The sequence below is a fragment of the Postia placenta genome (genome assembly GCF_002117355.1).
Source record: "Postia placenta MAD-698-R-SB12 unplaced genomic scaffold POSPLAscaffold_3, whole genome shotgun sequence".
In the NCBI taxonomy this organism is placed as follows: Eukaryota; Fungi; Basidiomycota; class Agaricomycetes; order Polyporales; family Adustoporiaceae; genus Rhodonia; species Rhodonia placenta.
The window spans coordinates 799,566-820,162 of record NW_020169834.1 but is presented as its reverse complement, the minus strand read 5'-3'; the positions used below and the strand labels follow the sequence as shown (position 1 = coordinate 820,162).

Below are 20,597 nucleotides of genomic sequence, written 5' to 3'. Positions count from 1 at the left end.
TATGTCTTGACTGAGCATCTCGCCCTAGTATGAAAGTACCATACTCATCGGCTCCTCCAGTTTGACTGAAAGACAGGATGCTGGCCAAGATGTTGCTGCGGGGAGAAACTTGACATTGCTAGAGGGCTTGAATATGCTCCCGGCACGAATGCAGATGGCAAAGGACTAGGGTTGAGAGTGAACTGAGGAATGGGACTTGATGCTTGGCTGACGGTTTCTGAAACTGGAGGAGAAACACCGGGGCGAGGAGGCGGCCGCCAATTCTGGACGAGACTGTGAGATACGCCAAGCGAACGGAGCGCGCTGTGGACGTACAATTTTCTTCCCTTCCCTGTACAGCTCCTCCAGCTTCTGATCAAAAGTTCCTTGAGACTCGAAGTCTTGGTAAGCCTTGTACAATCTTAGCGCAGATAGCGCATCCTCGATAGAGTCGTGGGTTTCGGTTTGAATGTTTTCCTCAAGAACCAACCAGGCCAAGAACCTTAATGACAGCCGCCGCTGTCGATGTGGGAGAAAATAGAGATCTACAGTATCGATGACTTGGTCAGGAGGAACGAATATATCTGCGCATGGGAAGGTTAGGTCCTGTTACACTGGAGAATTGCCACTCTTACTGATTATGCGGAAATCCTTCGATAAACCGTGTCCGATGAATATACACCCTCTATCCACGAGTAGACGCAGCTTCTTGTAAACCACCTTCAGCGGCGTCAAAGTGTATCTTGTGATATTAGGGTCAAGATCACCGTCTGTGTGACAGTTAGCTCGGTGCACGTAATGCGGCGATGGACTTGGGCCTACATTTGATCCCAGAGAACTCTGTGAGGTAGTCCACAATGATCTCGCTCGTGTGAATATGATCATCGATGAATGGAACGCCCTCCCTCGGGCCTTCTCCGCGGAGGACGGACACGCGAGCAAGACTGAGGCGAGCCGGCCGAAGGACTTTCTTGGTGCCGTCGGAGCGATACTCTGTCTCCTCCTATACCCCACGGAGGTAAGACAATGCTTGCATTAGTGATGACCGGTAGCGTACCTGCTGCATCGAAACGAATTCCGCATCAATAGCAATAAGGGTCCCAGGGTTAGGCAGTTCCTCGAAGCGCAAAGGTTCATGTTTCATCAGTCTCTTGTCACGAGATCTAGCGAAGACGTCAGTGAATTCTGGGAACCTTCTGCTGCTGTCACATACTGAGCGATATTGGTATCACGGCAGAGTATCGACTGATCAATGGTCTCAGGTAGACTGCTGAAGTTCAACTTAGAGCAAAGGTCTACACGCTCCAAGTATACTACGGCCGGGACCTGCGCATATAGCGAGCATGGTGATGGAGTGAGGCATCGTCGAAGTGCAAGAACAAACCTTATATTACCTTCCATGAGCCTGGTATGCTAAGTGCTTCTTCTTCTGATATGTTGTGAACCACAAAGTCGTTGAATATGTACCACGGGCCATCTGTCTCAGGATCCTGCGGTTGTTCCTCTTCCGGTACTGGCGCCGGCGAGGTTAGCTTGGAAGCTTACCCGTAGACGTCAGAGCCGCACCTTTCACGATAGCAACAAGATGCGAGTGCTGCTCCTTTGTCACGACTTGTACCACCAATGCCTACAATATATGTCAACTTCCATTCACGCTGTTGAGAATCAGCATACCCTCAGTTCATACAGGACGGCTTCGGGATCTTCCATCCCCTCAAACTGCCCATGGATCTCTACCGTGGGTTTCAAGAAGGTCTGATTTCGATTATCCCGCCAATATTTATGCGTTTCTTCATTGAACGCGTTGGCGTTGATGGCCAGAATAGGCGGAAGGTCTCGGGAGCGGATAGATCGCCGTGACTCAAACGTCGAGAACTGCTTGCACGTCTGGCACGTGGCCTTGTGCGTGGTCGGACGCAGGAGGGAGTGCTGCAGGACGGAAGCAAAACTTGAATCGTTAATAGCATCACCGGAGAGAGGCTGTGTACAGAGACAAGACTACTCGTGAAAAATCGTTACTTTAAGGGCAAATCTACGCACTTTTCGAGGGTAAGTCATGTCAATGACGTGAGTCATATTCTCTTTTTCCCTTACAGCCTTACAGTGTAAGCATGTAATGATATTCTTTGCGTCGATGCCCAGAAGTTGCGTGATGGGCGCAGGAGAGTTGAGAGAAGAGGTAATCGAAGGGAGCAAGTTGGGGTTGTGCGGGAATGAATTGCCTTCGGAACTCATATGGTCCACCAGGAACCTGTGGAACGCCTGGATCATGTGCCCATAGTTCAGCTCGGCAGATTCGCGACCAAAGTCGATGAGCTCAATAGCATTGTTCACTACCAACACTTCAGTAGAACGTTCTGGACGATGTACCGTGGAAGCGCTCACTTTGGGCCAATACACCGACAGTTTTGCAGAAGTTGCTCGCTTGGCAATTCGTGCCCCTCGCATCCTCAAGCATACGCACGACAAAACCTAACTCACACAAGAGACAGTGCTCCCGTGGACAATCTGTGGCATTGTGCGACTTGGCGAGGCGGCGTATTGGCATGGTGTAATGCATGAGCTGAACGATGGGGTTCGTGTACGAGTTGGAGATATGAGTTTCCAGTCCGCTGAACTCTGTGTGATTGTAGAACCTGCAGCATTGTGAGGTGAGCAATCTCGCTCTAGGCGGCGAATATAAACGATATACCCGAAGTCAAAATCCTCGACGCCAAACTTCGAATACTCGATCTCTACCTTACGGTACGATTTCGGTATCGCCTCCGGGTCGTACTCGAACGTCGGTGTCTCGGGCTCTGACTGAACATGAGTTAGTTCCTGTATAGTCACCCGACCTCAACCAGACGCACCCTTTGATGCGCCTTGCCACTTCTGAAACGAGCACCGCTCTTCTTTGGAGCAGTGATCGCTAGATTCCGCCGTCCTCTGAGCTCTTTAGGCAGTGCCGCATAACCCACGTTGTCGTTGTACTTCAAGGAGCTTAATATCTGCTGCGGTATCTTTGCAGGTGGCGGGAAATGCATCCCTTGCACGAGAAAGTTTGGTGTCCACGCCGACAAAAGGGGCTCATTGAAGTGTGGCATGCCAATCATGTTCAGCGGTCTGCGGGTGTGGTTCAAGCCTCGAACAAGATACACTAGAAGAGCTTTCGCTCACGTAAAATCGGTCCATTCAATCAACGGCAGTGGTTCAGGGACATCTGACCACTCGATGGATTTGCCTTTGAAGCCATTGAAGGGCATTTCGGAGCCTTCCTCTTCAGCCGTCATCAAAAGTATTGTCCCGTCAGAATCACCGAATGCCATGTATCCACCAGTCGGAGATACAGCAGCGGAAGTGATGAACGATGGCGAGTCGAGCTGTGTATGTGTCAGGTCGTTCCTTGTTTGCGATGAGTTGACTGCACGTTCGTACCTGGTAGAACTCGGTGATGGCAGGATTCGTCGCATCTACAATGTTGACAAGGCCTTGATTAGAAGTGATGACCAGGCTGTTGGGCCGTGAGTTGATCCGGTTTAGGAATGCAGGGCCGTTCTGAAACGGGAGCGGCGGGAGCGGTTTCATCGTACGCAAGTCATAGAGCTTGACGAGGGGATCGGGGTACGGCCGTCCTTGCCTAGCGCCCAGGTCAGCGGCGGGAGAGGCGCACAGACGAGCATATCACCTAGTACCAAGGCCGATCGTGTAGACATAGTGGTTGTAAGCCTCTACGCCTTGAATGCCGCTTTCGTGCGCTCTGACGCTGCTGGCACTGCTCATTGCCCGAGTGCCCTCGCGTACGTCGTGGGTGCGCAAATAGCCGTCCGAAGAGCCAGATATGAGATGAAGCCCAGACCACACGAGGTGTGTCATGATCGACGGTACTTGAGAGCGGCGCACCACATCGCCCGTTCCTGAGTTGACCAGGAGCAGTTCCGGTGTGCTCGTTCCAAGAGCGAAGATGCTAGAAGGACTCGCATTGTGCGAGGCAGCAGTTATCTGCACTGGAGCCCTGCTTAGACATCAGGGGCGCGTGCAGATCACACAGACCTCAAGGGCGTACCTGTAGAACCACTTGTTCATGCCCCCCTTTGTCCATGTCCCGATGCCCTCACTAGCTAATGCAAACGCGCGGACAACGGAGTCAGTCGCACTGATATTCTTCACCGCAAGTCCTCCGCCAACAGGAAACGAGACACCGCGCAAGCCATGGAAGGTGTAGTACGCAGATACATATCCGGAGTTAGTTCCAGCCCAGAGTGTGTCAGAGACTGGATCGAATTGAAGCGCAGTGATTGCCTCAGGAAAAATGTCCCGCTGATATGTTATAGTATCAAGTGGCCTGTATCTTGAAGACATTCGGAGGTGGCAGCATGAAGGTAGTGGTCGAAGAGACGCCACCACCACAGATCGCTGCTTGTCAGATCGGTATCTGTACACAAGTGATATATAATTATAAGTAAGCGTCCCCAAACCCACTACTTTGAAGCCAGCAATAGCGTTGAATCTATCTATCTGGTACGTCTTATCTACGCTTCAATGGTGCTCGTTTCTTAGCCGCCTTGACCTCCTTCTCGAATCTGCTCCTCTTCCTCGGTTTCGGGCCGTCATCGCCCTGCAGGTCATCATCGTCTGCACCGCGCGTCCTCGACCGGGCTAACACGTCCGCCTTCTTCCCTCTCTGTCTGAGCTCCTCGTACCCATCCCCAAGAGCACCATTCTGACTGCGCCCAACCGATTTGAGAATGTCGGCAAACTCGTCGTTGAATCCACCTCCGCGGCCACGCCGACCGGAAGCGGCTCCTGTGCCACCGAGCGCGAGGTCCTCCTCGTCCTGTTTCCTCCGCTTCGCCTCCCGCTTCTTCATTACAAGTCGCGTCATGTTTTCTTCTTCGAACTCCGTCATACGATGCAGTTCGCGTGCGCGCTGGGACATCAGCGCGGGCGTTGAGCCCAGCCCAGATGTAGACTCCACGTAAGGTTTCGTCGGGTCGAGGTGCGACAAGGTGGAAAGTGCACTGGGTATCGGTGCTCGCCGTGACTTTTCCTTGTCTTTCCGCGACTCCGTGTAGGGCACAGGCGCGAGCTTGGGGGGTCGGTAGACTCCGTCGCGCTCCGCCCCTTTAACACCTTCCTCTTCATCCTCGGATCCGGAACCCTGGTCCATGAGGGCCGCAGGATTTGGCCGGAATGCAAGAGGGTCTAGATGAAGAAGACTATAAGTCAACGCTTTTACCATAGCGGAGCTTAACAGCTTACCATTGACGAAATTTTCGTTGGACATAGTCGCCTCCTCGGCGACCCTTACGAGCTTTTCGATCTGGTACTGCATTCTACCCTCAAGCATTTTGATCTTCTCGAGGGCCACTCGTGCCTCGATGAGCGAATCGACCCTGTCGCCCACACCAGATCCACGAGGTCCACGATCACTAGCGCTAAATGACAGTGAAGGAGGCGTTCTTTCTATCAGGGAATCCCCAGCTGCTCGCCGTGAAGATACAAGGGTCAATGACTGGAGGTACGACAGCATCAAATGATGCTTTACGGACAGCAGCGAGATACCGCTCTTTGTATCGAGCTCTGGTGTGTCTTTTCTGCCAAAGACATCAGCCAAGTTGATGACATTACTGGGGCTGCACGTACTTTTCTTGTAGAGATTGCACGACCCGGCGTACCGAAACCATGCTCTCTCGCATTCCATCCACTAGCTCAGAGAATTGCTGTACTGTTGCTTCGCTAACATCGACAGCGGACTCTTCTACATCTCCAGACGTAGAATTCGTTATTTCCATCTAGGACGTGCTGTGGGCGTGAATCATAGTCAGCCTTAGTATTTCAGGTTCAGTGAAGGAAGGAGGGAATCAGTAAACGGTTTTCTAGGCCGCCGCTCAGTGAGCGTAATGCATGACATCAAGATTGTCATGAGACTCAGAGCCCAGTGCGTTTCATCACACAGCATTGCATGAGCAAGTAGGGTACCCACCGACTTCGTACGTGTTTCTAGCGACTGACGTCCTGATTTAAAGAGTCAAGACCGGGAGCGCACTGGAGGGTCTCTATGTGTTAGAACAGCCGTAGTAAGTCGCAGACAACGGTTGTGCATTGGATGGTTGCCGTCGACCTTAAAAAAAATCGACACTCACACGGCGTATTATGTAATCGATCAGAAATCGTGAATTCATCTCAGATCCGGGGCTTCGGCTTCAATAACCATCTCCCAGATGTTGAAGTTAATCACAACTCTTGAATACTTGATACAACTTGAAGTCCTTCTGAAATATCCTATCCCCGTACAGAAGTATCACAATGCCCCCATCTCAGACAAAGCCACAATAGTCAGGTGAGTAGGCTAAAGGTGCTCCGTTACCAACCCCGGAGGAATTCACGGGGGAATCATCGCGATCACGAGGATGCATTCATGGCGATTTGCTGTTCTCCTAGTAACTTTAGGCGGCCCGCAAGAATTTACGAAGTACACATGAATCGTTCTCGTGCGAACGCATTGTTCACACTTATTCCTCCCGGGCTGGTTCGGGAGAATTTATATACCAGGACTGCCAGGGAAAAGGTATATAATGCATCATTGAGATGATCTGCAATTCTGCTGGTCCTCGTTGAGCTGGTAAGTGAGCGCGACTTGCGTTCTGAAGCAACGCAAGATGGTCATCTTCACTCTGGCGCTCTGCGCTCTAGCATTGCTCCCCTTCGCACTCACTATCCCGACGCCGTCTTCGGTCAATAGCGACATAACACTTTTATACTACAACGATCTAGACGGTATTTCTTGCTTCAATATATGTCAGGAGATTACCCCTGATATTTGTTTTCAAGCGTATACTGCTTCGGAGCACAAGAGCGTCCTGCTTCTCACTCCGCGTGCTCAGCAAGACGCTGCTACCGCTTGCGCCGGCTTGAGCGAGACCTTGCTTCCCGTTAACCAGACCTTCTTCAGCACCGAGCTCGTGCCCCTGCTTCAGTACCAGGCTTATGAGGGTGCCTATGGCTCAAGTCAATTTTATTGGGTCGAATCAGTCGGCGATTCGTGCACCGCTGTTGACAGTCTAGGGATTGTTACTACTGTGTCATGCGACACAGAGCTGCCCGCGCTGTGTAGTCAGAGCTCCGCTTATGGGACATATGCCGAACCGAGCAACATGCTCACAGTGCTTTCGAATGATCTAACAATAACAGGGTGCGTGCGACCATACTTTCTCGCTTGGCAGCCACATGCTGAGAATTCTTACAGCTACCGCGATCAACTCTCCTTCAAATTCGAGGGTATCCCGTACGTTGATCCCCCGACACGTTTCACCTATTCGACGCCATACACCGGTTCTAAAACCCTGAATGCAACCGCTTATGGGCCCGAATGCATCCAGGCTGGAGTTCCAACAGGCAGCGAGGACTGTCTTTATCTGAATATTTGGACTCCCTATATTCCCCTTGATCCTTATACCGTGTCCGCCTCGAGTCTCAAGCCTGTCCTCTTTTGGATTCATGGCGGCGCGTTCACCAGTGGTACAGGCTCAGACCCGACATTCGCAGGTGGCAATATGGCGTCCCGCGGCGATGTTGTAGTTGTCACCATTAACTACCGTCTGTCCACGCTCGGCTTCCTCGCGCTTGAGGACGGGGTGACGAACGGCAACTTTGGGATCGCTGATCAGGTTGCTGCGCTGGACTGGGTGAGGGAGTACATCACCGCTTTCGGCGGAGATGTGAACCGGATCACTATCTCCGGCCAGTCTGCTGGTGCTGGATCTGTACGCGCGTTGCTGGGCTCGTCTGAGGCGATCGGGAAGTACGCCGCTGCTGTGCCAATGAGCAACCTCGCTGGCTCAGACTACGCCACTACGTACTCGTTGTACTACACCATACCGGAGGAAGTGGAGGTCGCGGTGTACCCGATCCTGGAGGAGATAGGATGTAACATCACAGATGCTCTGGCATGCCTGAGAGCCTACGATGCTTACGAGCTCGTTAGCCTTACTAACGTGGCTAGGTTAGTTTTTTTTTTCCCGCGCCTACCTAACCATGCTCATACTCCCCCTAGATATCTTGTTGTCGACGGCACTTACATCAAAACGACGGAACTCATCCTAAACGGCACTGCACCCATTGCTAATGTTCACACTATGATGGGGTATATGCGCGATGATGGTGCCGCTTTCATCGGGTACCCTGTATGTCTTCCACGGTCTTACATGATGACGATCTCACGTATTCGCCATACAGACAAGCGGTAACCTTACGCAGGGTCTTCTGGAACAGTACTTGCCGGCCAGCGTTGCAAACAATAGTCTCTTCCCTGAACCGACGGGAACGAACGCCACGCTCGATGTATTCAATGTGACCGCTCGCACCGCGACCGATGTTGAATTCCGTTGTTTGGATCAAGCAACAGCATGGTCCGCCATACAACACGACCTCTTCGAGAGCGTATGGTTCTACCAATACAACAGGAGCTATCAGCCTTCCGGCTACAGTCCAAATTACCCCGTGTGCAACGCACCGATAACCGAAGAGTATCCGTATGGTGATCCTTCCCTGGAGTATTTCAAGTGCGTGACCGGTACAATACTTGTGAATTGATTTGAATCCTGATGTTCTTCGCCGTATAGATGTCATTCAGGAGAGCTTTGGTACGTATTTGGGACTTTGCCGACCACGGCCCCATATCGCGACGACCAGGACCTACCATTCATGCAGCGCATGCTGGACGTTTGGACCTCCTTCGCTCGCACCTACAATCCTAACCCAGATCCCGGCTTCCTGCTTGCGCGCGGGTACACTGGCACACTGCTCCAACTTTCGGAAGAGGAGCCGTGGCTCCCGGTCACGACCGCTACTGTCGGTTTGACCCCATTAAGGACTCTCCAGTGGCAGAGCTTCATGTCCGAATTCGCTGAACAGCCGCAATGCGACTATCTCGGCTATCCATTAGATTACTTCGGATGAGACGTAGGTTATGCACCGATCGAGAACCCTGAGGAAGAATGGAAGGAATGTACAAATCGCAGGGAATGATTGCATTTTTAGCCGGGGACTCGTCCGCCTGCTGTATCCCGCTACTTGTGATGTTGTCAACGTTGAGCAATCGAACGTCGGATTTGGATTGAATTGAGAATGTGTGCCTCCTGAACACGAACACTGACGGACCGAATTAAAAACAACCTTTTGTCTGCGTCAAATTATATGGATATACTTCGCTATTTATGTATACGACTAGTGTCTTCCCTATCGCCTCTGCGCTAAAGTGTGTACCTTATTCCTCGAGATGCGCTGGCTTCATCACCTGCAGCCGCTGCATCGACTCGCGCAGCTCGGCTTCCGCGAACGCGGCCGCATCCTTCGCCTTTAATAATTTCTCCTCCAACTCATCTGCCGTCATCGGTCGGGCCTCGTCGTTCTCATTGATTATGCCGAGGATATCGAATCGCGCAAGTGTGTTGCCCACGCGCGGAAGTGATTGGTAGTAATCCCATCCGTTGTCGTTGAAGGCTAGCACAGCACGCACAGCAGCGATGTTGATGTCTCGATGCAGCTCTTCCAATTTTGACAGCTGTACCTCCATCCAACGTGCCCGCCGTTCCAGAGCAAGCGTCAGTGCAGCGACCTCATCTTCTTTGACTTGCCCGTTCTGGTCTTCTCCTTCATCGAGGAAGTCGTCGCCTTTCAGCATGTCGCGTAACACGCCGTCAAACGACGAATTATCATCCCAGGTCTTGCGGGGCAACAGCCGGAGCAAGTCCGAAATTGTCTGAGTAAGCGTCTCGAGCAATTGCTGGAACGAGGAAACGGCGTGGTCGATCGAACCTGAGGGCATGTTGTTTGCAAACGAGCCTCCTCCAACAGACAACGCGGAGAGCGCATGCACGAGCGGGCCGTATTCGAGCGGCATCTTTGCGGCAGGGTTAATCTTCTGCAAGTCGAAAAATGGGTGTTCCGAAATGTGGAGGTGAGGGAATTCGCAGTCGAGATCCTCGAGCATCCTCTCGACTGAAGTGGTCTGACTGATAAGCGAGTGATCAACTGATTGTGCACGCGAGTTGTTCGAGCTGCTTTCCGTCCCACGTCCGTCAGGGAAAGGAGGAGCTTCTGAGTTAGTCGCAGATGGGAGAGCCGAGGCTGATTCTGAGATGACATCCTCCTTAGGGATCTTGATGGGCTTTGTGACAGGCTTGCTCTTCTTAGGCATCTTCGACAGGATGGGGACCTGAATGGCAAGCTTGGGCGACCCAGCGGGAGTCTGCTTAGCAGCCTGAGTATGTTTTGGAAGGTTTTCCGATTGAGCAGATTCCTCGCCGTCGCTTTGTTTCGGAGGTTGCGATGCTGCAGCTTTCGCAGCTGCAGCCTTCTTCGCTTGTGCCTGCTTCTCAGTCTTCTCCTGCTCGAGACGCTCCTTAGCAGCGCGTTCTTGCTCCGCTTTTTCTTTGGCAGCCTGTTCTCGCTCAACCCGTTCCTTGTAGGCATGCTCTCTCTCCACCCGCTCTATTTCTGCTCGCTGCTTCTCCACTCTTTCCCTTTCGATCCTCTCTTCCTCCACTTTCTCCTTGGCCAAACGGTCCTTCTCGACTTTGAGCGCAGCGGCCTTCTCTTTCTCAGCAGCCCTCCTCTCTTTCTCGGCTGCCTTGGTGGCTGCTTTCTCCTGCGCGATGCGCTGCCTTTCAGCCAGTTTTGCGGCCTTACGGTCTGCCTTGGTCTGCGCGGCACTATCAACATCTGGGGTACCAGCGGAAGATGTCGGACCAGAATGTGGCTGCTCACGGCGCAGTTCCACAGCAGCCGACAACGCAGGGAAATCGGAAGAAGATAAGGCAGGAGAAGGGGCGACGGAGGGTTCAAGAGAAGGAGATGTCGAGACTTGACAATGAACGACGAATATAGGCAGGACAAGAGTATGTCAGCAGGTATTCGCATAATATCCTACTGGGGGAAAGGAGTTGCAACAAGGAGGGAACCGAGCGTTTGCCACGAGCCATGGAGGATCACGGCGCGTGCTTCTAGTGCAGCACTGAAAGTATGGTGCTCGATATGACACCTAGGATCCTCCCCTGTGAATGTCAAAACTACTCACCTTGACCATTAGTTTGGGCAACCTCCAGATTTGCTACTGTTCTGTTTGCGAGGCCATACGCGTGATGGTTGACGAGACTGGGGCTGTTCGTGACCGGTCCATTCGCCATCGATAGGCCTGGAGGTGGGCCATACCCGACATGACTCGGCGAGAAGCTGTCGACCAAAGGAATTTTTAGAAACCCGTGGTTGGTCACAGCCTGAGAAAGAACGGGAGATGCCAACCTCGCTGACATGATCGCAGGGTCGTTGAAAGGCTGGGTGGGGTTCACTGGATATGATGCCTGATCTGGATAATACAAACATGTCGTGAAATTGAAAAGTGTGATTGAATACAAGTCCAAGGAAATGTACATAAGGAGAACGGAATAGAACGCTCGGTCATCAATATGTCGCCACGTTATACAAGTATGATGTCCTACCAGACAAGCCGTTGCGCATATGGTTCGTGCGACTCGACGTGATTAGCTCTCTGAGCTGCGCCTCGCTCACTCCGGAATCGAAGGGCTGGAACTGGCTAGATAGCTGCGGCTGTTGCTGCTGATACAGTGACTGAGCCTGGGCGTGCCGAGCCAACGGCGAGCTCATGGCAGAACCACCGTCGTGGTGGGCAAAGCCATGAAGGGGCTGCCTTGCTTGATAGGTCCATTGCGGCGGTGTGCGGGTGACCGGGGAGTTATGCTCGGACGAGTTGTAGAATGGCATATGCGGGACGTTGTCAACGTTGCTCAGAGGCGAAGCGGGGTGTACTGAAGACGAGCTCGAGCCTTGTCGTCCACGGGCGAATCCGAACCGTGAGACCTGACGCTCCTCGTCCAGCGGAGAAAAGCGCTTGGACTGCGACTCTTCGTTAGAGTCTGCGAAGGGATTGAACGAGCCCGTATACCCAGAGCTCCCCGTCGACTGTCGCTCAATAGTCGGCTGTCGCATACCGAGAGAATCGTAGAGAGTACGAGGCGGGTATGGGATCCCGGGCGGTCCCATCAGCGGACTAGCAGCAGGGTTGTGCCTCAGAGCTGGGAACGTATCTAGGAAGGTACCGTGGAACGGGGTGCTTGCGTCGATCTCCAGCTCTGGCAGATTTAGCGGGGCGTCAGCAGCTTCGCCAGCCAACGCGGGATCTAAGTTGAAACTGAAACCTCCGTCGCCATCGCCGCCACTAAGCGTCTGCAACATGCGATCGAAATCGGGGAACGGACTGCGCTCTGTCAAGACCTGCGGCATTTCACGCCTTGCCTTTAAGTCCTCCATGAGAGCTTGCGCCTGCGAGGACATCTGATATGATGACTGCGCCGAAGAAATCTGCAAAGGGGATGCCATAGCAGACGTCGTGCGGGAGGATGGCGGAGGAAGACCTGGGGGTGCAGACAGGCCCGGAGGTACGGTAGGGAGACCTGGAGGTGCAGACGGGATCTTTGGGGGAGGCGTGCATTCGGGCGACGCAACCAGCGTAGTATCCTGACCTGCTGATCCACTGTCAGACTCTGCTGTTGCAGACGGTGTAGGCGATCGCGCAGGTACAGGCGGTGGGGAGGGCTCCTTGAGTTTCGGTACCTTCCCAGCACTCGGCGTAGCTGGTCTGTTGTGCGAAGGGGTTGCGGGGCGAGAAGATGAGGCCTGCGAGGGCGCCTTGCCTGCTTGAGCTCCCCTTCGGTCTTTGCCATTAGAACGCGGTTCTGCGGTAGTCGTTGGAGTAGATCCAGATCGTTGCTGGCGGGTGCCAGTTCCACGCCGTGGTTGGCGTGCGGTGCTCGAACTCGACACAGTTGCATTGTTGTGCAATGTGCTACTCACGAGCGTAGTTGGGGCCTTGTTGGCCCACGACGCTGCGCGGGGAAGCCCTGTGGCTCAAGGATGAGCCAAACAAATGATGTCTTTGAATTTAGGTATGCCTCACCATCCGCTTCATCCGCCTTACGAACGGTTGTGGTCGTTCTCGATCGAGTCTCTGTGTCCTTCATCGTGTGTTTGCTGCAATGCATGGTCAATACTCGGACCATAAAACCATAAGTTGCACATAGCATACAGTGTGGTCAGATCTTCCTTCGTGAAGCAGTCCTTCTCATCCCCCCATTCGTGTAAATTCATGCAGCCATGATCCGTGCAAGTAACGCCCCGCAGGAACGCCATACAGTACTTTGTCGTACCATGGCTGGCCCTCATAATCTCGTGACCACCACCCGGCGACGGCGCTCCATCGACCGCTGCAATTGCCCGCGCGGCGTCTTCTCGTCTGTGATAGGTGATGTACAGCCCCACCACGGGGGCGCGGCCTCCAGAGGGTGTACGTTTCACAATCACAATCTTCGAGATCTTGCCATACTGGCCAAAGTATTCGCTCGAACGCAACGTTGGAATGAGCTGCTGCAAAGTCAGCAATGTCGCCTATAACAGAATCTCGCGACGGCCGCCTACCTCTTCTTTCGCAAAGCGAGGGCCCATGCCCACCACATACACCACGTTGCGCTGTACCACACGCACGTTGGCCAGGTGGCGCCGACCTAGAGCATCCAGCTCCTTGCGTTCGCGCTCTCTCTGCTTCTTCTGTTGTGTCAAACGCTTGTGGCTGAGAGAGATGCATATAATGAGAATGTTGTGAGGTAAAAGACCGGGGAGAATGTCCTGCTCACTCTTCCTTATTAATAGGCTTGAACTGAACTGTTTCATCGGTGTATTCTCTCCTACAAGCAGGGCAGCGCCGATTGAGGTTCTCCTTAATATGGTGCCAACAGAAACGGCAAATCTAGATGTGGCAGAGCCCAAGCATTAGCGCATACATGCTGTTGAATTGAGGAGGAAAATGTACCTGATAGCCACAAGGGCATGGCTTGAAGTTAAGGTCCGAGATATCCATCTCTTCCAAACAGAGTGGACATTCGGCATCCTCCTGCAGCTCTGAAGTTTACACAGGCTCAGAATATGCGGTAGAAAATACTCACGGCTTCGTCGTCACTCCAGTACGCGTCCTGGACTCCAGCAAGGACGTGCGACTTGGATTGAGCTGAAGGGTAGGTGGCGTGCAGCGCCGGGGCTGGCAGCGGCGAGTGCGGGTGTACTCGAGATGACATCGTGTTCGAAACGACACTCTGATTGTATGAAAGTGATTCGGAGACAGGAACGGCGGAAGCAGCAAGTGAGATCGTGGTTGAACGCGACAAAGGCGTTTTACAGGGCTCATGTGGCGGTATTCGAAAACAACGACAAACAAGACCACAAATAGACGCCTATCCTTGACAAACGTCCGATCGAGACGCAAAAGGCAAATGCAGCAACTTCTTATTCTTGTCTTGTCTAAGGGTTCATCTATTCCGACAAGACTCATCGGTCAAAGCTCTGTCTATTGTCTCAGACATTGCATAGAGGGGGGTGTGTAGAAGATAGCTTTTCGCCATCGACACACATACCCTGGCGCTGATTGGGCAAGCATTCCTGGACATCGATCCCGGAGCTCGGACTGAGTAGGTAACTATGCTGTCTCCAGTTCCCAGGAGAGTAATGGTCTGAATGTCGCGTGACGGAGGGGCCCTGAGAGCGAGGTGTTATATCGGCGCAGCGCGACTGGTAGCTTTCAGCATCATAACCATTGGTCGATGAAGAGCTGTCGACTATTGTTGGTTTTAGATAATGCACCTTTCGGAAGCATCTCCATTCCGAGTATCAGCATTGAAAGCAGATTGGAGCTTGCAGGAGAGCATATTCACAGCATGACACAGACGAGGGCAGTTAGAGGGGATGTTAGATATCAAAGTCATCATCGTCGACGCCTCCCTTTCTCCGTTGGAACTGGTACGAAGATCGTTAAGTAAGACTGCTAATGAAGAGCTTTTGACACGCACCACAATAGTACCTTTCTTCGGGGCCCCTTTAGATTGCGCATCTTCTGCCTGACGTCCAATGGGCATCGCATATACTAATGCGAAGAGGTTCAGACGCACCTGCTCCAACAAGTCTATCAACTGGTTTTCACTGACACGCCCCCGTAGCTGTCCCGTCTGGGCCATTCGTAATAGAATCGCCTCGATTTGTTGCGATCTCTGTGGACTGACGAGGGCAATGCGCGATACTGCATTCAAAATAACAGACGCGGAACGATGATCAGCGTGAGTTACACTAGCGATGAACAAGTCGGAATCGGCGTACATCGCTCTCGTGCTGCAGAGTCCAGGACGGTTGCCAGAAGATCTCTTCGCATCTGCTCTTCTGCGGCTCGTTTGCCATCGTCTTCCCCGCTCTCGCCTCCTCGGGGGGTACTCTGCTGCAACTGGTTCATTCTTGCAGCACGAATTGCAGCAAGCTCTGGATCCTCCATGTTTTGTTACTTCCGTCCTCTATATATGTTAGACTGGGTGTTCAGCGCTAGCGTTCGGGAGGGGAGAGAGCACTGGACAGAGGAAGCAACGCGTCCGATCATATAATTGGCGTGACGTGACAGAGCATCCTGATGGTCGTGATCACTCGCGGCTGGTCACGCACTTCACCCCCTTCGTCTGTACAGGTTTGCCTCGCGACTTCCGCCTGCCTGCGACAACACAGCCGCCTGCTTGACCGGACATCTCTTCTGGGGAACTTCGTTTCTGTAGACGGTGCGATAGCGGTGCAACCGGTGTCAACCGGTGGCTGTACGCGTTGCTGCATAGCTCTTTGTCTGCCTACATATGTCCCTACAAAGACAGTCGCACAGACCAGACACATATAACATATGGGCTGCAGCGTGATATGACCTGTATGTTCTCCCTATTTCGCAAGCGTCGCAAGTCGGATCCCTCTTCGACCGATACTCCGCGGTCCGAGCGACAATCCGGATCAATGTCCACACAGGCCACATCGCGGCGCCATGACGTCGACCAGCTCACGAAGGACATGGCCCGTGCAACGATCAGCAGTGTGCAAACAGTTCCGTTAGCAAATAGCGCATTTATCGGTGGGTTTAACCCGGCACTGGGCAACAGCCTACCAAGTGTCCCGCAGACGCAGTCCGGGCAGTCCGGGCGTAATGGTGTACTACCTGCATCCCACTCGTCGTACGGGACACCTAGTTGGCCAGAACATATTCGATCGACCTCTGCAGCCACGCAACCCCGACCTGGACCCTTGCCCATACCCCCGCGGATGGACATAGTACCAACATCGAGGACTATGCAGTACGCACAAACCCTGGGTGAGGACGTTTCCGCGGCACAGCCCAGGCGTCCCTCCCGCCCACCTCTTGTTCCTGTTGATACTAGACCGCACACGGACCCCCCAAGACCATCTATTGCTCGTCCGCCTGGATTAGACCGACGAGTCGCGTCATCCCCCCTACAACATGCGCCAGCGACCATTATATCTGCTTCAGGCCCTCTCAGGCCCTCCCATCAAGGAGGCCGCGCACGTGCAGCATCGAATCCCCCTTCACCCAGCACGCTTGTAACTACCATAATTAATGACAACCGATGCAGCGCCTTTACGAAGGCTGGCGCTCGCTGTTCACGAGTCGTAAAGCAGCCCGTCTCTCTCGATGCCGTAGATCCAGATGTAGAGCCGAAGCAAGAGCGATTCTGCCACCAGCATTTGAAGGAACAACTCAAACATACTCAGTTCCCGTTGAAAGGCGACATATGGGTAGATTTTGCAGGTACAACGGGTCATCTCCCATATAAATGCCTGCTAATGCCGAATAGACTGGATCCCGAGTTATCTGCATCCTAATACCCAGGCTGCACTGCGAAAGGAAATGCAAAGGGTTATATCTGCCGCTGACGAGCCCGGTTACATTTATGTTTATCAATATCGAGGTACGTAATACTCGTTTGGATCCATTCCGTTGTGGCAACAACATAGTCGCACTCTTCTGCCAGATCTACATGGTCCCGATTATCTGTGCTTCAAGGTGGGGCGTACCGTGACCTTGAACAAGAGACTCGGCGAATGGGAGAAACAGTGCGGATCGAGGGTTCCCCACTTACGACACTGGGCCCCCAGCTCGGTGGACGAGCGAGACCAAGGCATAGTCGGGGGTGGTGTCAAACAAGGCAAACCGGCCGCATGGTGTCATCGCCTAGAGCGTCTAATTCATCTCGAGCTCGCCGACCAACTTCGTTATGCGCCGTATCTTGATCCGAAGTATCCGAATATAGAGGGAGAGCGGAAGCTGGCAGAGATTCCGAAGAAAGCGCCATGTTCAGACTGTCAGCATCACTGCCCTTCCTTACGTCGACGTCTTAACCTAACTGTTCTAACAGGCGGCAAAATGCATCGCGAGATCTTCCCGTTACCCCGTGCGCCAGACGGTCCCTTCAAAGACAGAGAGCTGGAAAACATCGTGATACCCGTTGTGGATAAGTGGACTCAATTTATGGGGATATACGGGGACGCATTCAATATCCAGGAGAAACAATTAACCGACGGACAGTAACTCAATCTACCGTGGATCTACAGTGTCACACCATACGGACAAATGCATGTATACTATGCGATATTTTTCATTTTCTATGCCCAAGGTAATATGCATTGGAACAGTGATTTAACTACGCGAGTAGTGCTGCGAATACGAAACTGGAAATGATTATCGCGCAACAGCTGCATGACCGCGTCTGTCAGCGGTGTCTTCATGTCAGCTAGACTAGGGGGTCCCGTATGAATGCATGCGCAAGATTTGTATGCCCGTTTTGCTACACTGAACTTTTCTTGACTGCTATACTTACCAGTAGCCAGTTGTACGTCCAACGTATCAACCAATGACTCGCAAAACTAATGCTATGGCGGCAACGTTCTTGAACACCTTCCTAAAAAGGAAGGTAACACACACGTGACCACGTCTTGAACAAAAGCGTTCACGTTATTGTCCCTCGTCGCGTCCGTGCTTCACATCCGCGCTTCAGTTGCCATTGTTCTTTGTATATAAATCTTCATGTTCAATGGTCTCATACTCCTACCCCTGCATCTACTCACGCTTCCTTTACGTTCCCCCCTGGACTTTGTATTGGCTGGTCCAACGTTCATTGACCTTCACCTGTCTACGAAGCCATATAATCAATTCAAATTCACCAGCAATGTTCAGCTTTTCCTCTAGCCGAGTTCTTACGCTTGCGTTGCTCGCCATTATTCCTGTTACGTTTGTATTTGCTGCTGAACATCAAGTGGTCGTCGGTGGACCTGGCATTCTGAGATACAATCCGGAATATGTAGTCAGTATCGTGCTTTTAAATTATGTACTGAAACCCGTCTGACTCTCAGCTGGCTGGACAGAATGCCAACCCGGGCGACACTGTAGTGTTTTCGTTCAGGCAGGAAAATCACACTGTGTCTCAGTCCTCCCTAGACGATCCCTGTCAGCTTCTGAACGACGGGTTTGACTCGGGATTGTAAGCCATTTCATGGAGTGATTGCTCGTATCCCTTGACTCATTCTATGATCAAGCGTTCCTGTAGCGGAAAATGACACAAATGGGACTTTCCCTGCAGCCGAATACACGGTGGTAGACATGAACCCCGTGTGGGCGTTCTGCCGTCAGGCAAATCATTGCGAGCAAGGCATGGTTTTTGCAATCAATCCAGGAAACCAATTTGCGACATTTAAAGCTAATGCCATGGACAACGTAACGTCGAACTCTTCGGCTGCCTCTACGACATCTACGACAGCGTCTGCTAATGCAACGACCTCGAGCACTGTCGTATCAAATTCTTCTACAATATCTTCGACTTCTATTTCTGCTTCCACCACCACAGCTTCCGCGAATGCTTCTTCTACTGTCGGTGGTATCACTATCACTGTATCCGTGCCAGTTCCACAATCATCTCAGGCCACGTCGTTCGCAAGCGCCTCAAGTTCTGCCCCACCAGCTACTACGACATCATCCGACCATCTTGTGTTGGTCGGTGCGAACGGAGAACTGACGTATTCGCCATCGAACATCTCTGCAGAAGTGGGCGATACAGTCACCTTCCGATTCATGCAGGCGAACCATACTGCCACACAAAGCAGTTTCGCCGACCCTTGCATCAGCCTCGCGAAGACGAGCACGAACGGCCAAGTAGGCTTTGATTCCGGATTGTATGTGGCGTTTATAAATTGCTCTGTCTTGTGTAATCCCTCATGCACCTGTAGCATGCCTGTCTCAACGAATGCATCCCCTTACCCGACGTTCACAATTCAGGTCAATGATGTACGTCTCTTCACACCACAAGCCAGAACTTGTGCACTAAGTGGTCTCTGTAGACGGCGCCCATCTGGGCCTACTGTAGACAGACCAATCCCAAAAGCCACTGTGGCGCTGGCATGGTCTTCTCCGTCAACGCCGTCGAGTCGAGCTCGAACAACTTCGCCGCGTTTGAGGCTAAGGCCAAGCAGATCAATGGCACTTCAACAAGTTCTACAACATCGGACAGTGACATTACATTTCCGTTCAGCCACCGCTCAAGCGCAGTTGCTGTCGCCTGTGGTATTTTCGGTGGTATTTTTTTGTGATATAATTGGACATGGGATCCTGATCGCTATGAGATTATGACGACACGGACAATCACGATCATCAACGCACATGTAGCATTATGTTTGTTTGTTTTGTAGCCAGTAGTCGATGTGATGTATCGTTCAATTTTTGGAATCCTTTTCTAAATCATGTTTGAGCATGTTATACCAGATGGTATAGAGGTTACTGCTTAGCGAAATTGGTCAACATCGTATATTGTGGAGTTGTGGAGAGTTTACCTTTGCCCCTTGTTTGCCGCAATCGCGAGGCTGAACCTTCTTGGACCCACAAAAATGACATAGCCCTTTGTCTCCGGGCTTTTGATCTTCCCGACTTTGCTCTATAAAAGAGGCGAGCTTAGATACACTTGCTTCCTCACACCATACGCTCTCCACGCTCTCCGTCATGTCATCTGTAGACAGTGGCATCGACTCCGAATCGCCAAGACCCCACACAGAACCATCACCCGCCGCGTCGCCGTCAAAATCTTCTGCAGGATCACACAACAAGCACGCGCAGGACTCGGATTCTTCTGCAAAGCAATTGCCTTCGCTCGTGCCACTAGTCTCCTCTTATATTACGTGTGGCGATTGCGGAAGCATGATCAACTCGTCAGATGACGCCACACACCGGACCACTGTTTGCGGCAAATTGGGACTGGCGGCGCTGATTGCAACAACCAAAGCGGAAGATGCAGAAGAGATCGCGTCAACAGCCACCTTCGAGCCACCTTCCCCGACTGGCGCTGTGTACAATGAGCCTCTCCTCGAGCGCAAAACACAAGAGACGGCATCCACGCCCAGCCAGGGGTGATGGGTCAGGCCACGAGTCGTCCGAGACGCAGCGAATCGGCGACTTCTTCATCTCGACGCCGATGACCTGAGGGGTGAAGGTGATTCGACCAGATCACTGAAGGAAGGAGAATGTAGCGGAGACGAGCCACAAATTGTTGTCTAACGTTTCGAAATAAGGGCCGCAATACGGTGTATGCGCTTCATTTATTGTACTGGACAAGGTCGCTTTGTCGAGAAGTGTTCCCGGCCAGGATAGCGGAAAGGTTATGATGAGCACTGGCAGGGTAATTTAGGAAATGGTCAGTACGCCCAAGTCAACG

The 20,597-nt window shown here is 52.4% G+C and overlaps 7 protein-coding genes across 7 annotated transcripts; 3 read left to right on the top strand and 4 right to left on the bottom strand.

Annotated features, from left to right (window-relative positions):
* Positions 1–165: 165 nt before the first annotated feature.
* Positions 166–4,320, bottom strand: POSPLADRAFT_1178360 (hypothetical protein; the record flags this gene model as incomplete). The annotated part of the gene is made up of 16 exons (XM_024488588.1): positions 166–563; positions 615–749; positions 802–982; positions 1,037–1,142; positions 1,193–1,305; positions 1,374–1,492; positions 1,546–1,606; positions 1,654–1,959; positions 2,020–2,312; positions 2,365–2,615; positions 2,672–2,742; positions 2,832–3,084; positions 3,139–3,341; positions 3,397–3,598; positions 3,647–3,960; positions 4,006–4,320. The coding sequence occupies 16 exons, from the start codon at positions 4,318–4,320 to the stop codon at positions 166–168; spliced, it is 3,321 nt and encodes a 1,106-aa protein (XP_024341609.1).
* Positions 4,321–4,507: 187 nt separating this feature from the next.
* On the bottom strand, positions 4,508–5,539 carry POSPLADRAFT_1122698 (hypothetical protein; the record flags this gene model as incomplete). Its single annotated transcript, XM_024483530.1, has 2 exons — positions 4,508–5,163; positions 5,221–5,539. Coding segments are annotated over 2 exons (975 nt in total), but the record flags the coding sequence as incomplete, so codon positions are not given.
* Positions 5,540–6,620: 1,081 nt separating this feature from the next.
* Positions 6,621–8,919, top strand: POSPLADRAFT_1044262 (hypothetical protein; the record flags this gene model as incomplete). The annotated part of the gene is made up of 6 exons (XM_024478505.1): positions 6,621–6,738; positions 6,793–7,153; positions 7,208–7,963; positions 8,015–8,144; positions 8,197–8,522; positions 8,583–8,919. The coding sequence occupies 6 exons, from the start codon at positions 6,621–6,623 to the stop codon at positions 8,917–8,919; spliced, it is 2,028 nt and encodes a 675-aa protein (XP_024341607.1).
* Positions 8,920–9,226: 307 nt separating this feature from the next.
* POSPLADRAFT_1044261 (hypothetical protein) lies at positions 9,227–13,891 on the bottom strand (the record flags this gene model as incomplete). The annotated part of the gene is made up of 8 exons (XM_024478504.1): positions 9,227–10,824; positions 11,039–11,326; positions 11,460–12,878; positions 12,935–13,008; positions 13,064–13,398; positions 13,453–13,603; positions 13,668–13,780; positions 13,844–13,891. 8 exons carry the CDS (start codon positions 13,889–13,891, stop codon positions 9,227–9,229), a joined length of 4,026 nt encoding a protein of 1,341 aa, XP_024341606.1.
* Positions 13,892–14,377: 486 nt separating this feature from the next.
* POSPLADRAFT_1178357 (hypothetical protein) lies at positions 14,378–15,307 on the bottom strand (the record flags this gene model as incomplete). Its single annotated transcript, XM_024488587.1, has 4 exons — positions 14,378–14,820; positions 14,874–14,921; positions 14,973–15,100; positions 15,178–15,307. The coding sequence occupies 4 exons, from the start codon at positions 15,305–15,307 to the stop codon at positions 14,773–14,775; spliced, it is 354 nt and encodes a 117-aa protein (XP_024341605.1). The 3' UTR covers positions 14,378–14,772.
* Positions 15,308–15,753: 446 nt separating this feature from the next.
* On the top strand, positions 15,754–17,431 carry POSPLADRAFT_1044259 (hypothetical protein; the record flags this gene model as incomplete). The annotated part of the gene is made up of 5 exons (XM_024478503.1): positions 15,754–16,058; positions 16,106–16,195; positions 16,476–16,651; positions 16,698–16,811; positions 16,875–17,431. 5 exons carry the CDS (start codon positions 15,754–15,756, stop codon positions 17,429–17,431), a joined length of 1,242 nt encoding a protein of 413 aa, XP_024341604.1.
* Positions 17,432–18,068: 637 nt separating this feature from the next.
* Positions 18,069–20,296, top strand: POSPLADRAFT_1031804 (hypothetical protein; the record flags this gene model as incomplete). The annotated part of the gene is made up of 6 exons (XM_024476813.1): positions 18,069–18,203; positions 18,265–18,380; positions 18,436–19,068; positions 19,123–19,180; positions 19,234–19,468; positions 19,902–20,296. The coding sequence occupies 6 exons, from the start codon at positions 18,069–18,071 to the stop codon at positions 20,294–20,296; spliced, it is 1,572 nt and encodes a 523-aa protein (XP_024341603.1).
* Positions 20,297–20,597: the final 301 nt, after the last annotated feature.